We start from the raw sequence: 20,219 nt of genomic DNA, 5'->3' as shown, positions 1-20,219 counted from the left end.
GACAAAACCTTGTCGAAACGTTGTACATTTGTTGTTATGTTAAACTTATATTAAAGTTATTTTTCATTACCCATTCAAGCCATCTCTAAGTATTATTAAGATTGGTTTGTTTTGTTTGGTTGATTGGTTTGTTATGAATTTCGCGCAAAGCTACATGAGGGCTATCTGCGCTAGCCGTTCCTAATTTAGCAGTGAAAGACTAGACGGAAGGCAGCTAGTCATAACCACTCCCCGCCAACTCTTGGGCTACTCTTTTACCAACGAATAGTGGGATTGACCGTCAAAGTATAACGCCCCCACGGTTGTAAGGACGAGCATGTTCGGTGGGAAGGGGGATTCGAACCCGCGACCCTCAGATTGCGAGTCGAGTCCCCTAACTACCGGGCCCCTTAAGATTGGTGCCAACTTGTAAAGAATTGTAACCGCATATCAAGCATCTCAGAACGATTTATTAATTACTTGTTTGTAAGATCACAACGTAATCCAACTGATTGGTTGGATGTGATCTAGTGATTAGGGTACCTCAAATATGATTTCAAGAATTCCTCGTTCGTGTTCGTTGTTGTTGCTTCTAATACTGGTCTGCCTCTTTAACAAACAATAAATGACGCTTGGGGCTTACTAACACATATATAACTAACATATTGATTTATATACAACACACAAGTTAGCACTTTTTAAAAGTAATTCTTTTATGAACAGCTATCTAAAACCTGATAACTTTTAAATACATTAACTGGCCTTTTTTTTATCTCCACCTAATATCGAGTTGAGCTATTTTCGACAACAATAGCCTTGACTAGGAGTAGCATACACCTCACAAGATACAAAAGGTGTTTTATTCGATTGCAAAAGTCAAGAAATATAGACTGTATTTAGTACATGAATATTGGCAGATGGTTTCGGTAGCATGTGTGACGTCTAAGTTCGTCCTATTGTTGCTCAATCGAAATAATATGCAATAACTGTGCGGAAACAGAAAGATGAATGAAATCACTATAATACTCAGCAAACAAACTTTGTACACTATACGGTTAAATAATCGTCTTAAACAATGTTCATGTTACTTTAAGTGCTGTTTAGTTTCTGATAATAGATAAAAGGATCTAAACCATGAACGAAAATTATCTCCCCACTATTACACCAACTACAGCAGTTTGAACAGTTTGCATCTGAGATCGGTGTCATTTGGATTGGTTGTTTGTCTGCGGTAGGACAGTTTTCAGTAATCAGTCAATTAGACCACAAGCTGACGCCTGTTGCACTTACAAACTTGTTCACTCATCTTTTCCCTCAGTATATCAGTAGCAGTTGGCGACCATAACTGTTCCTAGTGCGAAACGTATTCGCTTTCCGCTACCTCTGTCGGTAGCTTCTGACCACTGATTCTGTTGGAAAGCCGATCAAGGAAAATATTTTTAATTATAAAAGCCCATGAGTGAAAGCAGAGAAAAATATGCTATAATGTGTCATCACACTGCATGTGCCAAATCCAATGACGACTATCTATATCATCTATTATCATAAATAATAACTGATATGGTGTGAACCATATTAAGAAAGTGAATTGTAATTATTATAATTTATATCAAAGTAATATATTTTAACACTGATTATTTATTTATTATTAATCTTATTAGATTCTTTGAATTAAGTTTACTATCATCCGAAAGAACTGACGAACCAAGAAGCTAGTCTTCTAGTTCCCAGAGCAGGTCAGTCAGCCAGAATGTCAATGAGAGAAAACTTCTTCAGTAATTATAAAAACAACGACTGATTAGGCTGGCGAGTATACTACAGATATAGTGGTGGTCTAGGGTCTATATTTATCGTCAGTTTTCATGAGCAACAGCTGTGAACCAGATTTAGTATAATTCCAATTACACACCACCTAGAACAATTGCCCTTGAATGTCGAGGGGAGGGGTAGATTTTTACTTTCATCCATAACCTTTGAGAAAAATAATCACTGATTACATAATACCATTTGCAGGACTCATCTGACACATTAAAGAAGCAGTCTGTTTCTGGATAGACAAATGAAAGGCGTTTTCTCGAACTATATTCGCGGTGTCCTAATAAAGGAACCGATTAAAGTAGAAGATTAAGCTTGTTAGTTGACTATAAAACCATAAATTAAAATGGGACAGATGATGTCCCAATGGGAGGAAAATATACAGCACCGTTTACGTAGAAAAATTTAATAACTGTAGATAACAACCTTTCCTATTTTCTAAGAATTTGTCCTTAAAACTCTTCACCATTTAAATAACTCAAAAATCTTTTTAATGAATGAATGTTCGGATAAGATAAACGAAGTAAAATGGTTTACGATATTATTCACAGTAGAATAGTCTTTAAAAGCTACTTTCAACTGACATAGCATACAATTGTGAACTATAACAATGAGTTATTCTTCAAGAAAAAGTAACAAGTTCAGGACCCCTCTTTCGCGTTCCTCAATTTCCTTGATATGATCTAAATTAAATCGTCTACTAATACCCAATTAAAAGCTACCACAAGCCCTCATAAGTTAAAACAAGAAAGCGTAATAAAAACGATAGTTTGGATTTGTGCTTTTAACAGTTTATAACCGCTTTTTACAAGAAACAAAAATCATTAAGAAAAATAATTTTTGAAATTTGACGTACAGTAATTTCTGATAGGAAAACGTACTCTGCAGTCGTTCAGGGGTAAATTAATGACGTCAACTTACCGATGTGGAACTTCTCACTGCAAAGCGACGTGTTCACTTCTTTGATTTCGAACTGAGGAAGTTTTAAGTTATCGTACAGTTGAACAGGATTCTGAACTGACCATTTGAGGCTTAGTTCCTCCGTTGTCTTGGAAACTATAGACACAATAAAATAAACTAATGATTAAGCCTGTATTTAATGATTTCTTATTTTTTATTCCTGATCAAACACATCGAAGTGTTGCTAAATAAGAAATAAGATTAAAATTATTCCTACCTGAACATTCCTACAAAAACCAAAAACGTTTTCTACTGTACATTTATTAGGAGTAAATAGCACTTGAAGTCAGATTACACGCAAAGCATACAAAATTAGTCTAGCTAGGTTGGATTTAAAATGTATAAAATAGGGAAACGACTGCCTCTGCTGTCTACATTAAATGAAAGTGGATTTAAAATTCACAATACTCACATGATGCTAGCTCAATCGTACAAACTTGCGAGTCCAGTGGATAGCGATATAGGTCCATCATGCATGAGAAAGTCAGCTTCAGTCTAAGGTATATAAAAACAACAACAGACGTAAGAGAGCTTAGTGCTAAAGTTATGATTATGTTACTTAGTTTTCAGTCTTCGCTATATTAACACGTGTAATCTAGCTGTAACAAAAGTAACTTAAGTTTCAAACACAAATATACTAAATCTAAACAGAAATAAACTAGCTAAAAGACAAATGTATTAAATGTAAACAGGAATAAACTAGCTGTAAACACAATTATATTAGATGTAAACATAAATAATCTCGCTGTAAATACAAATATAATAAATGTAAAATAGAAATAAACAAACTGTAAACCCCCATATACCAGAAGTAAACAGAAGTAAAATAGCTGTAAAAGAAATGAACTGGCTGTAAACACAAATATGCTAAATGTAAACAGAAATAATCTTGCTGTGAATACAATTATACTAGATGTAAACAGAAATAAACTAGCTGTAAACACAAATATATTAGATGTAAACAGAAATAAACTAGCTGTAAACGCAAATAAGGTAGATGTAAAAGCAGATATGCTCTTGACGAAGCTAGTGTTGCATAGTTTTGTCTCTTTATGTGAATTTCTATTTACGAATATTCTAAATATAAACAGATACATTGTATTAAACTAGTGGAAAAGCACATTATTTGAATGTGTAAATAAAAGTTGTTCTGTTAATATTAAGAAAGTGATATAGTGTTTACAGGTGAAGTAGGCCACAGAGGCCCGTATAAATACATAGCTGCAATTTATAAAAAAAAAACACTTTTGAAGATGGCCAGCGTGGCAATTTTTGATAACTCCCACGAATTAGAAAAACTAAAATCCGCGCCATACTCCCCCCCCCCATTTTTTATTTTTTATTATTCGAAACGATTGAGAGAATTGTTTTATATATTTGCTATGTTGTAATGCAGTGTATTCTTGGACCCAGAGTCTATTAATCGGTCTTTTCTTTCAAAAAGCACCACTTTGGTTGTATATTTAACTGAACCATATTTTAGAAATTGGTAGTTAGTTTCTACTGAAGATAAGCACGTTATGTCGCAATAAACATTTAATACATTCGTTCATAATACCATCTCGAAATAGATATTTCTAAAGAGGATGTATTTTCATCAACTCCAATGTCTAAGAACGTTGAAGCTACACATTATAACTCTTCAGCGCTGTTCATATGAAGTTTCTTCCGCTCGTATATAGCTTTAGATAAGTGGTACTGGAAAGTTTCTTCCTGTTGCTGGTCGTCAACTGAACACATGTTCTTGTAGCTCCAGGTTATCTTCAGCTCACCGGTCATCATCAGTATCTCGCCTTCAAGAAGTGAAGTTGCGAGAAACAGGCCAAATAAATAATATATTTGCTGAACTAAGAAAACAACACGGATGGAAGTATTCACTGCTTATTCGTGACTGGCTAGTCCAGTTTGACGCAACAATATGTTTAACACAGACACAAAGATATTTTTAAAGGTTTCCTCAGGGAGCAGTTCTTCGTGTCGAGTTTTGATTGGGAAAAAGCCTTTTTTGTTTTGTTGTTTTACCTTACCTACATACGTCATTTCGGTCAAATATCAAGAAATAAAGAAATTTTGGCAGTAATTTATGTTAAAGGTCTGGTTTTCTCAGCTTCTCTATGATGAAACTTAAAGAACAAATAAGGTATATGTAGATTGTATAAAAAAATTATCATTTCACGAAAATTTCTCTAACAAACGGCTAGCTCTACGGTTCACATCTTGATCTTTTTCTAGTTTATACACTAGAAACTTGACGAAAGTCCTTCAGAAACACAATAACCACCAACCAAATCATATGAAAACACTATGTTTCTTAAACAATCAAGATTTAAGTAGTTTTTGTCTACCACGGAAATCAGGCCCAAGATTTTAGCATTGTAATCCGTAAACTTACCGCTGACTCACAGGGGGGGGGGCTGCCCAAGTTCATTTAATAGCCAACATTTTTAAGCTATTTTCAAAAGTGTTATATAGTTATTATCGTGATATAAAAGTAAAATCATCTTTTATTGGTAAATCTTCGAGAATGCGGAACCATAAAAGTAGAGCCCTATCTTAACGTACGTTTTCATTGGTAGCTTCTGGCCATCGGTAAGAAACGCTATTGAACGACTAAAGTCATGTTTGTGGCTATAAAAATACAGGATAGTTTGTCTCTCGGGGCTCATTATTTTATCATATAGCTTTTAATTGTTTATTTCAGATTTTTAGTGCAAAGCTAAACAATGGCATATCTCCGTATAGCCATTCTTAGTTTTCATTAGACAGACAAGAGGGAAAGTAGTTAGTCAATAGCCCCCACACCCAACTCTTGGGCTGCTGTTATGTGACAGAAGAATGAGATTAGACAGCCATTCTTATGGCGTTTATGCGGCAACGAAACGCGAGCCTTAAGCCCTCAAATGGCCCGGCATGGCCAGGTGGTTAGGGCGCTCGACTCGCAAGCTGAGGGTCGCGGGTTTGAATCCCCGTCACACTAAACACGCTCGCCTTTTCAGACATGGGGGAGTTATAATGTGGCGGTTAGTCCCACTATTCTTTGGTAAAAGAGTAGCCCAAGAGTTGGCGGTGAGTGGTGATGACTAGCTGCCTTCCCTCTAGTCTTACACTGCTAAATTAGGGACGGCTAGCGCAGATAGCTCTCGTGTAGCTTTGCACGAAATTCAAAACAAACAAACAAACAAAGCCCTCAAATTAATAATCCAGCTCGAAAACCATAAGATACTTCCGACCCTGAAGGATAATATTGTAAAACATACAATACTATTTTTTTAAAAATATAACTTAACTATATCCACAGAATATGAAAGTTCATCGTTTCTACAGACGAAAGAATGTATTTCAGCAAGGATAAATCATGCACTAGTAAATACATTAGGATGGGCGTAGCCTAATGGTTAGCGTGCTCGAATTGTGAATCCAAGGATTTATTGTTCGTGTTCTGTTCCTGCAAAATGCTGCTCCGCACTTTCTGGCCGTGGGTGTGTTATAAGAGTGACGATAAAATCTCAATATTCTGTAAGCTAAGACTATCCAAGAGTTGACGGATGGTGCTGTTGACTAGTTGCCTTCCCTTTGGTCTATCAAAATTAGGAACTGCTGTTTATCTCAGATTTTCTTATACATATGTTAGCTAAATGAGCGGCTAGAGACAGCTTACAAGTGTCGTGTTCAGGAATCAAAAATTAAGTAATAATAAAAGATAGACTTTCTCATGCTGTTCTGTTTCATTCATTTTTTATAGGTATATATATATATAGAGAGAGAGAAATTCTAGTTATTTAGAAAATTAATTGAATATTTACGATATTTCACTATTTGAATATTGAGGATACGTCACTGCTTGAATATTGAAATATGTCCCTGCTTGAATATTGAAAATATGTCCCTGCTTGAATATTCAATATATGTCGCTGCTTGAATATTCAGGATGTGTCATTGTTTGAATAGCTAAGATATGTCACTGCTTAAATACTTAGGATATGTCACCGTTTGAACAGTTAAGATATGTCACTGCTTGAATACTTAGGATATGTCACTGCTTGAATATTCAGGATATATCACTGTTTGAACAGTTAAGATATGTCACTGCTTGAATATTGAAAATATGTCCCTGCTTGAATATTCAATATATGTCAGCTGCTTGAATATTCAGGATGTGTCATTGTTTGAATAGCTAAGATATGTCACTGCTTGAATATTCAGGATATGTCATTGTTTGAATAGCTAAGATATGTCACTGCTTAAATACTTAGGATATGTCACCGTTTGAACAGTTAAGATATGTCACTGCTTGAATATTTAGGATATGTCACTACTTAAATATTCAGTATATGTCACTGCTTGAATATTCAGGATATGTCATTGTTTGAATAGCTAAGATATGTCACTGCTTGAATACTTAGGATATGTCACTGCTTGAATATTCAGGATATATCACTGTTTGAACAGTTAAGATATGTCACTGCTTGAATATTTAGGATATGCCACTACTTAAATATTCAGTATATGTCACCGCTTGAATATTCAGGATATGTCACTGTTTGAACAGTTAAGATATGTCATTGCTTGAATATTTAGGATATGCCACTACTTAAATATTCAGTATATGTCTCTGATTGAATATTCAGGATACGTCACCGCTTGAATATTCAGGATATGTCACCGCTTGAATATTCAGGATATGTTACTGCTTGAATATTCAGGATATGTCACTGCTTGAATACTCAGTATAAGGATACTTTATTTATTGTAACCATGAGAATTGAAATATTGTTACCAATAGGCCCTGCTCTTACTTATTTCTAATTTTGTCAACAACAATTGATAAAAGCTAATATTTTGGGAACTATCCATTAGTTATCAGTGATCTATTTATATTCTTACCTACAACAAAGTCTCAAAAACATCATCTTAACAGGTTTTATATAGGCATAACATAAAAATGATTTAATCACGTACAATATTACGAATCAGTAATGCCATCTAATACAGTTTATTAATATAAAAACAAACTTTATTAAATTTTCGTGAACACTTGGCTATATCTTTCTGTTGAATCAGCAGAATTTTTTAAATCTTTTCGCTAGTTAACAAACTGTTTAAGTTTGACAATATATTTAAACTGCAATGCAGCACATGAAGTTAGGCATAGGCTCTCAAACAAGTACGAGGGCAAACCTATGGTAGGATGTGACTCCACCTGTCGTAAACTCTGTAGCTAATTTGGGACCGATTAAGAACAGGTGAGCTTGTTCGTTATCTTTATTATAGCTTACATATTTCTTTCCCAGAAAACTAAAAGAAAAACTTTAAATAACACATTGGGTGTTTACGATTCAGAAAATCACAAATGGAAAGAAGCTTCATATGCTTTAGTTACGTCTTTTTTATATACACAATTATAAAAAAAATGCAAAAGAAAAATTTAAGGAGGGATGAAAAAGAATATGGGAAGTAAGAAGCATTAGTTTTTGTTTTCTCTTTTTAGAAAGAAGATGGTAGTCATGAATTTGTCTGAATATGATTAATGTGTCCCTTATCGTTATGGTATGAAATTCCCTTTTTTTTATAGGATTCATATCATTATTGTGAAAAATAATATGCCTGTGACATAAACTTTCTGAGGGTACCAAAATGAGTGACATGCTAAACATGAAAATCTTATCTCACTGTGTAGAATAAGAAAGAATATGCCTTGAATTTAAAAAGAAATCCCAAAGGAGCATATTAAAGCCCTTACAAACTGCGCGATTATATATCCTAAATCACAGGCATACTTGTAAACGTTAGAAAATCAAATTTATCAGTTCAAAATTATAGACGGCTATGCGCAGGTAACTTTACGCGAATGTTTCATAACAGACAAACTTTTAAACAAACCTATATAATTCTATAGAAGTTGCGCTTAGTGTTTGTATTACAATGTGCCCTGATGAAGGCATAAGTCGAAGTGTTGCTACTAAATATTTCTTTATCAAATATGTAAAAATATTTTCAGTCAGCACTTCGTAAATAAAATATGTATATACAGATATGTCTAGTCCAAAAACAACATGCTCCCCAGCGGTAAGTCTGAAGGCTTATAACGCTAAAAACCGGCTTTCGATACACGTGGTGGGCACAGCACAGATAGCTTTAAGTATCTGAAGTAATATATGCAGCTTCATCGAGATAAAATCTCTATAAAAAACAAAGAAAAGATTAAAATAACTATAATATGAAAAGAAATACACGGTAAAAGTTTTCGGCAAACCATCTTTATCAGCATTTGAAATATTACCATTGGCAGCTAAATACGTGATGTCCATTGCTGCATCACATAATGCTTTTTACTAGCTGACGTACCCGTTCAGCGTACGAGGAAGACATATGTACACGTAGGGGTAAAATATAAACCCCGACCACTGATTTTTCCAAGCACGTTCACTTGGATGTGATTTAAAGGTACATGTTAGATTTGGTGAAAATCGGTCGAGTATTTCGCCAATTATAAAAGGACATACACACAGAAGTTTGGCAAATAATGGTTTGGATAAGTTTTAGCATTGACGTTTCTGTCAAATAATACAGTTTCAATTATCTCGCTAGACAGATTGGAGCAATAAGTTTTATATCGGGAAGAAGATAATAAACTAAGTCGAACGCTCTTTGTCAGTTCGATAAAACCTTCATTACATTCAAATTTTTCTACGTGGTGTTTTAGTTAATGGTAAACCAAAGTAAAATACGCTAGTATCAGATTTATCTTTTACTTGAAACCAGCTTTCTCAAAAAAGGTTGAAATTGGGATAAAACGTTTTTTTTTGTTTTTTATTTTGTATTTAACAAAATGTTTGTTTATTTTTAATGGCTATCTGTGCGCTGCCCACCACGGATATCAAAACCCGGTTTCTAGCATTGTAAGTCCGTAGACATACCGCTGTGCCACTGGGGGGCTTAACAAAATGACACTGAATGAACTTGTAGCTAGGACAGAGAATGATAAATAATTTGACAACTTTAGAAAAAATTCGATGACGAGGAACCCACTTTGAGACTAATAATGGCTGGAGACGGCTTGAATGGGTAATGAAGAAAAACTTTAATATAACAGCAAATGTAAAACGTTTCGACAAGGTTTTGTACCTGATGATGACAAAATCTTGTCGAAACGTTGTACATTAACTTTAGAAAAAAGTTTAGCTTGGATGATGAGTTCTTAGTACAAGGGTCCTTATGTGGATAGACCAATCCTTAGATAACTGATTTAGATTTAATGTAGACATGTTAACTGTAGACTTTGTTATGTAGTACAATTTCAAATAGCCTAAAACTTAGTTAAATTGTACTTTAGATTTAGTAGTTAAATAAATTTCCATATATATCCAATTTATGATAATTTAAATCATAATTCAATTTATATGTATCAGCGCCGACAAGATTTGATCATATCTGATTATGAAGATTTTCTAACAACTAGAAAGATATAACAAAAATGAATTGCTGGAAATTGCCAAAGTTTTAGACCTAGAAGTTAAAAGACCAATTAGAAAGAAAATGAGCTAAAAAAGCTTATTATCGAAATACTAGTTGATGGTGATATTTTGCCTGAGGAAGCATTAGAGGAATACTCTGGTGTTCCTACTAGTCAATCGGGGTTGAGTGATAAAGATAAATTAGAGATCCAGCTAAAACTACTTGAACAAGTTCGTATCAAAGCCGAGAGTGAATAAGCTGGTATCAAAGTCGAGAAAGAGAAAGAGCAAGCTCGTATCGAAGCCGAGAAAGAACAAGTTCGTATTGAAGCTCAAAGAGAAAATAAATGTCTCGAGGCCGAAAAAGCTCCATTGAATCCGAAAAAGAAATTAGACTGAAAAAAAATGGAAATAACATTTTGAGAAGGTTGCCCAAACCATGAAATGGCCCACCGAAAAATGATCATTATTATTACAAAGTGTCTTAACTAGTAAAGCACAAAAAGCTTACGCCGCGGTCTCTCTAGAAGATTGTACGAATTATGGTAAGGTTAAAGCAGCTATTCTCAAAGCATACAAGTTAGTATCAGAGACTTATCGCCAAATGTTTAGAAGTTATCACAAACACGATAATCAAACTTATATGGAATTTGTCCACGATAAAGAGGTTTATTTTGATCGATGGTGTAATTCTATTCATATTGACAATAGTTTCGACAAACTAAGACATCTACGTCTAATTGAGGAAATTAAATGTTGTGCACGTGACGACCTCAAACTTACTTGGATGAAAAGAAAGTTGAAACACTACAGGAAGCAGCTGCTCTTTCAGATGATTACACTTTAACTCATGAAACCCCTTTTCATAAAAAGAAATTCCTATCATATCAACAAAAACCTGTATCTGTTCAATCCACTAAAGTTGAGGATCCTTCTAAAAATTCCAGCTCCTCTAGTTCGATATCTTCTGACAGTCAGGATAAAACTTCTTTAAAACGATCAAGGCCTGTCAGCCATTTATGTAAAAAATCTGGTCATGTTATGTCCAATTGTTGCTGTTTGAAGAAGAAAAAAAGAAAGAAGCAACACCCAGTGTGTTTGTGTCTACATATGGACGTAGTTTCATTAGATCATCCGATGCTGTTGATATGGCCATTGATATAAAGGCTGAATTATAAATAAATATAAAGGGAGGAATTTATACTTTTTGTGCCTGTTGATTCTGTGTCTTTGACAAATGACACTGCCAATCTTATACCCATACGTATTCTACGTGATACTTGGATGACTCAATCATTGTTGTTAGAAGGTATATTGCCTTTAGATTCGAGTTCTGCCACTGGTGAGTCTGTTATTGCTCAGGGTATTGAGGGTGGCTTTATTAATGTTTCTCTTCATAACATTTATTTAGCATCAGACCTAGTTTCGGGACCAGTTGTGGTTGGAGTAAGACCTACTCTGCCAATTAAGGGTGTATCATTATGGTTGGAAAACGATTTGGCTGGTGGAACTTGTTGTCCAACCTAAAATAGTTAGCGAGCCGACCACTGTTTCATCTAGGAATGATGTTGTTGTTGAGGAGAAACCCGATGTGTTTCCCTCGTATACTGTGAGTCGAGCTCGGGCTAAGAAATTAAGCCAGAAACAAATGATAGACGTGGATTCAGAGGATGATATTCTATATTTGTCTCAGACACTTTTTGGATTCGACGGGGATCTTGTGGATGATTGTTCTACTGACAATACAATGATGAGTGAAAATTATGGACGTGAGGGATCTGATTCACCTGGTGAAGTTCCGTTTACTAAAAGTAAACTGATAGGCGAGCAAGAAAAAGATCTGCAGATCTCTTCACTGTTTAAATATGCACTCCCAGAAGATGAACTGGAAAGAGTTCCAAATGGTTATTTTTTTCAAAAATGGTGTGCCAGCCTCAGAGAACTGGGCTATTGTTTACCAAATCGTTGTTCCCAAAGCATATCGTTCTGAAATATTGAAAGTTGCACATGAACTGGGAGGTCATTTAGGTGTGAACAAAACATGTGAGAAAATTATGAAACATTTCTTTTGGCCAAAAATTGGGCAAGATGTTTCTCAGTTTTGTAAAACTTGTCATACCTGTTAGTTGGTTGGAAAACCTAACCAGAAAATTCCTGTTGCTCCTCTGAAACCTATCCCAGCATTCGAAGATCCCTTCAGTCGTGTGATTGTTGATTATGTTGGTCCTTTACCAAAAACTCAATCGGGGAATCAGTATTTGTTAACTATCAAGTGTGCTTCCATTCGATTCCCTGAACTTATCTCCTTGAGAAACATTTCAGCCCAAAAAATGTCTAAGGCTTTGATCAATTTCTTTACTTTTGTTGGCTTGCCCAAAGAAATTCAGTCTAATCAGGGATCAAATTTTATGTCAGGTACGTTTCAACAGTTGTTTATCAGCTCGATGCTAAACAGATCAAATCTAGTGCGTATCATTCAGAATCGCAAGGTGTTCTTGAGAGTTTCCATTCTACGTTGAAAAATATGATACGGACTTGCTGTCTCGATAACGAGAAGGATTGGGATGAAGGAGTTAATTTATTATTATTTGCTGTTCGTGAGTTAGTTCAGGAGTCGTTAGAGTTTAGCCCGTTTGAGTTGGTGTTTGGCCATTCAGTGCGTGGTCTTTCGAAGTTACTGAAGGAACAATGGTTGGAAGACGATCCAAAAGAAATGCACTTGTGAAATTACGTTTCCAAGTTTCGGTCCAGACTCTTACGTGCTTGTGAATTGGCTCGAGAACATTTGTAGTCACCCCAAGTTGTATAAAAAACGTTGATGACCGCAAGGTTCTAGAACGTAAGTTCCATCCTGGTGACATAGTCTTAGCATTGTTAGGACTCTTAGGACATCCATTCAAAAAAAAAGGGAGAGTTGTTGTTTGTTGTTTTGAAGTTAAGCACAAAGCTACACAATGGGCTATATGTGCTCTGCCCACTACGGGTATATAAACCCGGTTTCTAGCATTGTAAGTCCACTGACATACCGCTGTGCCATTGGGGGCAAAAGGGAGAGAGAGAGAAAGAGTGAGAAAAAGAAAGAAAGAAAAGAAAAGAAAGAAAGAAAAGAAAAAGAAAGAAAAAAAGAAAAAGAAAGAAAGAAAAGAAAAGAAAGAAAGAAAAGAAAAAGAAAGAAAAAAAGAAAAAGAAAGAAAAAACATAAGACTGTTACATTGCAGTTTATAACTACGAGAGTATGATTTGGAGATAATCCATGTCAAAGGGGTTGATAACATTTGTATTGATGTACTTTCACTATGTCCTATGTAATTTTATGATCATAAGCTTATTTGTATTGGTTGTATTCTATACTGTAATTATTATTGAAGTTTTGTATTTATTTTAATCTCGATGTTCATTTAAATTGCCCCCAGTGGCACAGTGGAATGTCTGCAGACTTACAATGCTAGAAACCGAGTTTCGATACCCCTGGTGGGTAGAGCACAGATAGCTCTTTGTGTAGCTTTGTGCTTAATAACAAACAAAAACAACATCTTTTAAATTAACTTTACATTTAGTAATGTACATAACTGATACTGATAAATATGTATTGCGAAACTCCCGCCTATTCTCTAAAGTTGTAGAAGATTCTCGAGTGTAAGAATCAACAACATATGTGTGTACGTAAACGCCAGTGTAGCTTTGTATTGTTATGTAATCTGAATTTCTGAGAAATCCTCCACACGCCTATAAATATAACCAACGGGACACGCCTAAAAAAACAGTGTCTATTATTAGGTTGCTGTAATTGGTGTGCTATAAACTTCTGAGGTTATAACTGTTACTTTTTTAACGTTTATAATCGGAAAACTTAAGACATTTGACCAGGAACGCTTCTAAATTTCGAACATTACAAATTATTTAACTTTAGTGGATTCACATCGTACATTAGTACTTTTACGAAAACATTACCTAACGTCATCGGTGGAAACTCGACCTGTAATTGACATGTGATCAGCGAGAACTACAGGGCTAGCTAGGTCCCTGTTTAATGAATTATATCTGCGTCAACTCGAAATTAACTCACTCATCGTCAACCCTCGATAAGATATCAAGAAAGTTCCAAACTGGAAAGAAGACTTTATATTGCTTGTAAGTTCGTGAAACTTTTGTATATAAATCATTGTTTGTAATAACTATTATTGTAAATTGTATTGTTGTTTGTATATTAAAACATATTTGTGTATATCAATCTTGTTGGCAAATATAATAAATTGGAGATATATCGGCAAATATTTGACTACTAAATTTAATATATCATTTAACTCAGTTTCAGTCTATTTGAAATTCTAATACGTAACAAAATATCTTATGTTTCCGATTAATAAGCGTTATAACAATCACAGTTATAGCCTCCAAACTTTATAGCACACAAACTATAGCTAACCAATAAAATATACTGTTTTCAGGTGCGTCGCGTTGGTTATATTTATAGGCATGTGGAGAGTTTCTCGAAATTTCAGTTACGCATCATTACAAACGCTACACTACCGTTTACGTACATACACATATATTGTTGATTCTTACACTCGAGAATCTTTTACAACTTTAGGGAATAGGCGGGAATTTCGCAATACAGATTTAAAAGTATAAGTTATGTACATTTCTAAAGTTAAGTTAAACAAACATCGATATTAAAAAAATTAATAGTAAATCCGTCACAACTCCCTCTCTCTTTATCCTTAAACAGAGTAAGTAAATGGCGAACTAATTTTATATTTTCAGTTTAACGTGCATGGGCACGATGCTTATAAAAAACGTTATTTTGATGAGTATGCGTTCTAATAAGTTCACTTTGTAGCTGAAACAATTTGATTAAATCTGGGTCAACTACAAGTGCAGTATTGTTAATGAAACTGCTAATTAGGCAAAAGATTCAATTAGGCACGACTTTTGGATCAAATTACACGTGCGAACCATGATTGTTTACTATCAACAGACGCAAGTTCATGGAATAAACTCTCCAAAGGATCAGTTTCATATTAATTACAGTGGGCAGCAAGTATTAATCTTTCACAGATGCGGTAAAAATGTGAGCAGATAATTAACAATGTCCCCATAAGAAGCCATTGAACTAATAGTGTTTTGTCTGTAACCGTTGCAACTAATATAAACCGAAGTTTTACATTATTCATAATATTATATATGTAGTTTCATACTAATCCCCAAGATTAAAACCTGAATTTTTTTTTTGATAAATAAAGAGAAACACTAATTATTTTGGTTATTTTGTTGTTAATGGGAAATAAGCGTTTCTTCAAAATGTTTTTCCATTATTTTTCTAAGAATGTTTTGCATTATTAAATCAAAATGTGGCATTTAACATTTATGAAGTTAGTTGTGATTGTCACTATTTGCGATAAAATTTTGAAAGTAGATCAAACTGTTACTAAACTCGTAACACTTACTAATAACCGATATAAGACGTGGATTTGTATTAACCTAATGTAGCAAATTTGATAAATTACGTCCATAAAAATCGCTTGTTTCAACTGAACTGTTAGTTTCGGTTCTGAATTCGAATAGAAATTACTACAACGTTGTGAATAAGAAATATTTTCAAATGCACTATAAAGTCAAAATGAGACGTAGGCTTGCCTGTTTGTTGTTAAGCAGAAAATTTCATAATGTGCTCTCTGTACTGTGCCTATCATGGGTAGAGAAATCCGAGTTTTAGCCCCCAAACTCGCCGCTAAGCCACTGAGGGGAAGGAGAGAGTGTAAGCATGTAAATGGGAAAATTACTCTTCATTTTATTCAATTACTCTTATCTCACTAAAGGAAAAGTTTGTTTGGTAACACGTGTGATGAGGTGATACAAAAAGATCAGACTATAATTTTTTAACAGAAATGCACTTGATGAAGATCAATGATTTTCTGATCCTCAGACTTTAAACAAAAAAGAAATACCCTTTTCAGATTGCCTTAGGCTTGAGAGTCTGGGTGAGGACTATAGTAATGACGAATTAGGTCTCAGTAACATTCGGAGAAACCAACTGGTCATATCAGCGTATTTTATTGTTAGTGGAAAATATGGTATGTTTGTTATCTCAGTTAAAAAAAATGGGATTTTGAATTTATGTTTTACCTTTTGTAGGGAGCACACTAGACAATTATATATATCAATACATAGGAAGTGGTAAACTTTCTGGTGATAATAAAAACAAGGTTTCGTAAAATTACTAATTGAATGAATTACTTTAGTAGCATCATTTATTTTTTAAGACTGTTACTAATGCCTTTAAATCAAACATACTTTAACATCTAAAAGATTACCAAACTGATTGAAACGAAAACTTCTTGACATACAAGTAGAAAAGTATAATTGCTACGAGTGAGGGGGTGGTAGGCTTGTTTTGTATTTGAAGAAAATCATACCAAAACATCTCACCTAAAGCCAGTTATTTTTATTGACATTAAAGACAAAACATGAAAGTGTGTGACAGTTCTTTAGTGATGATATTTGTTTGGATTCTGAATACTTCGAATTTTTCTGATATTAGAAACTTTGCCAGAAAGGATACAGTATGGTGTGAAACATACATGAGAAGCCTAATGTAACAGAAAGGATACAGTATGGTGTGAAACATACATGAGAAGCCTAATGTAACAGAAAGGATACAGTATGGTGTGAAACATACATGAGAAGTCTAATGTGACAGAAAAGATACAGTATGGTGTAAAACATACGTGAAAAAGCTAATGTGACAAAAAGGATACGGTATGGTGTAAAACATACGTGAGAAGGCTAATGTAACAGAAGGTCTAAAGACTTCTACTGTCAAACACATTGCTTATTAGAGAAAAAAAGTGGCCTAAACAATAATAATATGTGCACAATAACTGGAAAATATGACGGATCTAAAAACATTTAACAACCTACATAAATTTCGAATTGCATTTAACCCCAAACTGAAGACTAAATGGTATTACTCAACTAAACAAAAACAGAAGAAGATTAGGAAGTACAAATTTAAACTATAATAAAAGAAAAGGTAAACCTAAAGTATGAAATAACCTTGTTTCAGACAGAGTACATAGTTATACTCCACAGTACAATTATGAAATAAGGATCACTCATTATCTAGACAACTAAGAGTTGACATTGCCTCCTTAGGTAATACGAAATTCTTTCTAAAACTGTGTATGAATGATAATCTACTATACTTTAAGCTGCTATTCAAATTCACTCCTTATCTAGCGAACTACGAGTTGAAATTGACTTCTTAGGTAGTGAGAATTTCTCTCTAACATCGTGTATGAATGATAATCTACTATACTGTAAGCTGCTATTCAAATTCACTCCTTATCTAGCGAACTAGGAGTTGAAATTGACTTCTTAGGTAGTGAGAATTTCTCTCTAACATCGTGTATGAATGATATTCTACTATACAGTAACTTGATATTCAACGGCCTGGCAACGCCTAGCCACTAGGACGCTCGCCTCGCAATCTGCGGATCGCAGGTTGGAATCCCCGTCATGGTCGCCCTTTCAGCTGTGTGGCATTATAATGTGACGGTCAATTCCACTATTCTTAGGTAAAAGAGTAGCCCAAGAGTTGGCGATGGTATTGACTATCACTGCTAAATTAAGGACGGCCAGAACAGATAGCCATCGTGTAGCTTTGCGCGAAATTCAAAACAAACTTGGTGCTCACGCCTACTTCTTATGTAAAATGTTCAAGTGCACTTCACAACGGCAAGTTGATATTTGTTCTTTGCGCAGAATCTAAAGTTATAGATATGATATCATATCGTGTGTTTTTCTACTTTATTCGGTAATAGGGGAATCTTCAAAAGTTTTTGATTATCTACTTTCGTACTGTGATGGAGACAACACATGGTTTAGAAAGTCATGAAAGTCTAGATACTTCGTTCTTTGTTTTATTTGGTAGGTAACATCTTCTCTCCCAGTATTTTGTGGAGCATCCACATTTAACAGACTGGTACCAAAATATAATTTGCTAGCCGATTATGACGTTGATTGAAAGTGACAGCCAACCAATACTGTGAGGATAGAGGTCATAAGATGACACTGTCCACTGGACAAAGAAAGCGAGTTTACATTGTAGATTTGAGCGCGTTTTCTTTGTTAAGTTCTCCACTAGATGATCTACAAAGTGAATCTGCTTTTTTAGATAATCGTGTATGATTTTGCTGCAATAGATCCTGAGAGAAAGAAGGCGACAAAAGTAAAGGTTATCTAGAGGAGGAAAGGACTGTTTGATTTAAGAGTGGGTATGTACACTGGTTTTCTATTTATTTGTTAAAATAAAGATTTTGTCCATTTGTTTACAAGGCGTCTAGCTTCATTAGTTTCACACTAAATGGAAACTCAATCAAATTACCTCTCACAAAAACCTTTATAACCTACAGGGCAAACTCTACTGTTATTGCGGAATTATCCATCTAATGCTTATCGGGAAACCAGTTTCACCTGCGAATACTACATTCTTGTACCGTGAATTGAAAGACATTACTTATTCAGTGTTAAATTATATATCACTATACCTTTTTAGTTTGATATAAAAATGTCATAAACCACAAAAGCGGTGGATTCGCTTATGGTTTAACAATGTACAAATATTATCTTTGAAAGAATCATGCTTTATACTTAAATATTCGTCTCTTTTTCCAAAGAAGTAAACAGAGAATGCATGTGTCAGACACCGGATTGAAGTCGCTCTTCAAAGCCTCGTTGGGTACAAGAAACAGCCATTAAGTATTCTATAGTGATACATGTGTCAACCTGTGAACTACTACTTACTAGTAATTCTAATAAATGCTGCTTAGACTTCGTAGCATCTACCCCGCTTCTCGTGAAAATCAAGTGAGTTTATGCGAAAACGTAAGCCTAAAATATGAGCTTCATTATTCTGAACCATTGACAGCAAAACTTATACACACCATCAACTAAATTTTAAAGTTATATGGTCACAGTAAGATATTTTTAGTTGTCTCTCGTGGTATTTTGTCTCAATACTGTACGTATGATGTGAGAATTTTATAAGCAATTAATGTCATCCACACGTCCATAAAGAAGGAATTCGATGATCTCGGAAAAAAAATTATATTTTCAAACTTTTACATAGAGAATGGTGTTACATTTAATACTCGATTTTAACCCGAGAATTATCGATGAGGCCATTGGCTTTTTAACTACAATTTTATGAATTATTTATGCACTAAATAGTGGATCCATTCTTTGTTCGTCACAGGGGCCCCAATATCAAACGGGTCAAACACAAACACCAGCAAAACATAATTATCAATATGATGTACTACGTGTATCCCTACAAGTAGAGCACAGTATAAAAACAAGTCGATAATTTGAAGTTTAACTTCCTTCCTCATAAGATTCGAATGTCTTTATTAACAAGATACATAAGATTTTATTGGTATTTCAATAAAAATCAACTGTTCGAATAAGAAGAATATAAATGACTCTGGCTGGAGTTTAACCATTGTGTACTGAGTGTATTTGCGGTTTACTAAAATATAAAAATATAAACATTTTTTTCTAGCATTGCACCCGATGGGACAACGGTAAGACTACGGTATTATAACATTAAAGCCAAGGTTCGATTCCCTACAGTGAACACAGCAGATAACCCAATGTGGCTTTACTCTAAGATAAACTTTCTAGTAGTTATTTAAGTCTTTGTATACATTTTCAATGGCATCGTATAGTAGCTTTATTACTTTATCGAACTCAAACGGTTTAGTCTTCGATTATATCCAATCAAAAATCACATTTATCCAAGATAAATAGAAATAAAAGTATTAAATTACATGTAAAGTAAGTGCTACTAACAGAGTATCATTAACTCTAATCGCATGCATTACGCAGATGAGTACACTCTAGAATTCAAGTTAAGTGCTACTAACAGAGTATCATTAACTCTAATCGCATTCATTACGCAGATGAGTACACTTTAGAATTCAAGTTAAGTGCTACTAACAGAGTATCATT

At 34.4% G+C, this 20,219-nt stretch overlaps 1 protein-coding gene across 2 annotated transcripts in view; it reads right to left on the bottom strand.

The window, feature by feature from the left end:
• LOC106457749 (glycine receptor subunit alpha-2-like) overlaps positions 1 to 20,219 on the bottom strand; it is a 93,140-nt gene that overhangs the window by 15,655 nt on the left and 57,266 nt on the right. For both annotated transcript variants that reach the window (XM_022383770.1, XM_022383772.1), the window contains 2 exons: positions 3,167 to 3,249; positions 2,716 to 2,850 (listed from right to left, as the gene is read on the bottom strand). In XM_022383770.1, coding sequence (XP_022239478.1) covers positions 2,716 to 2,850; positions 3,167 to 3,249 — 218 coding nt within the window. The remainder of the gene's footprint in view (positions 1 to 2,715; positions 2,851 to 3,166; positions 3,250 to 20,219) is intronic.

The sequence above is a fragment of the Limulus polyphemus genome, unplaced genomic scaffold, assembly GCF_000517525.1.
Source record: "Limulus polyphemus unplaced genomic scaffold, Limulus_polyphemus-2.1.2 Scaffold369, whole genome shotgun sequence".
Lineage (NCBI taxonomy): Eukaryota > Metazoa > Arthropoda > Merostomata > Xiphosura > Limulidae > Limulus > Limulus polyphemus.
This window is presented reverse-complemented; position numbering and strand designations above follow the sequence as displayed.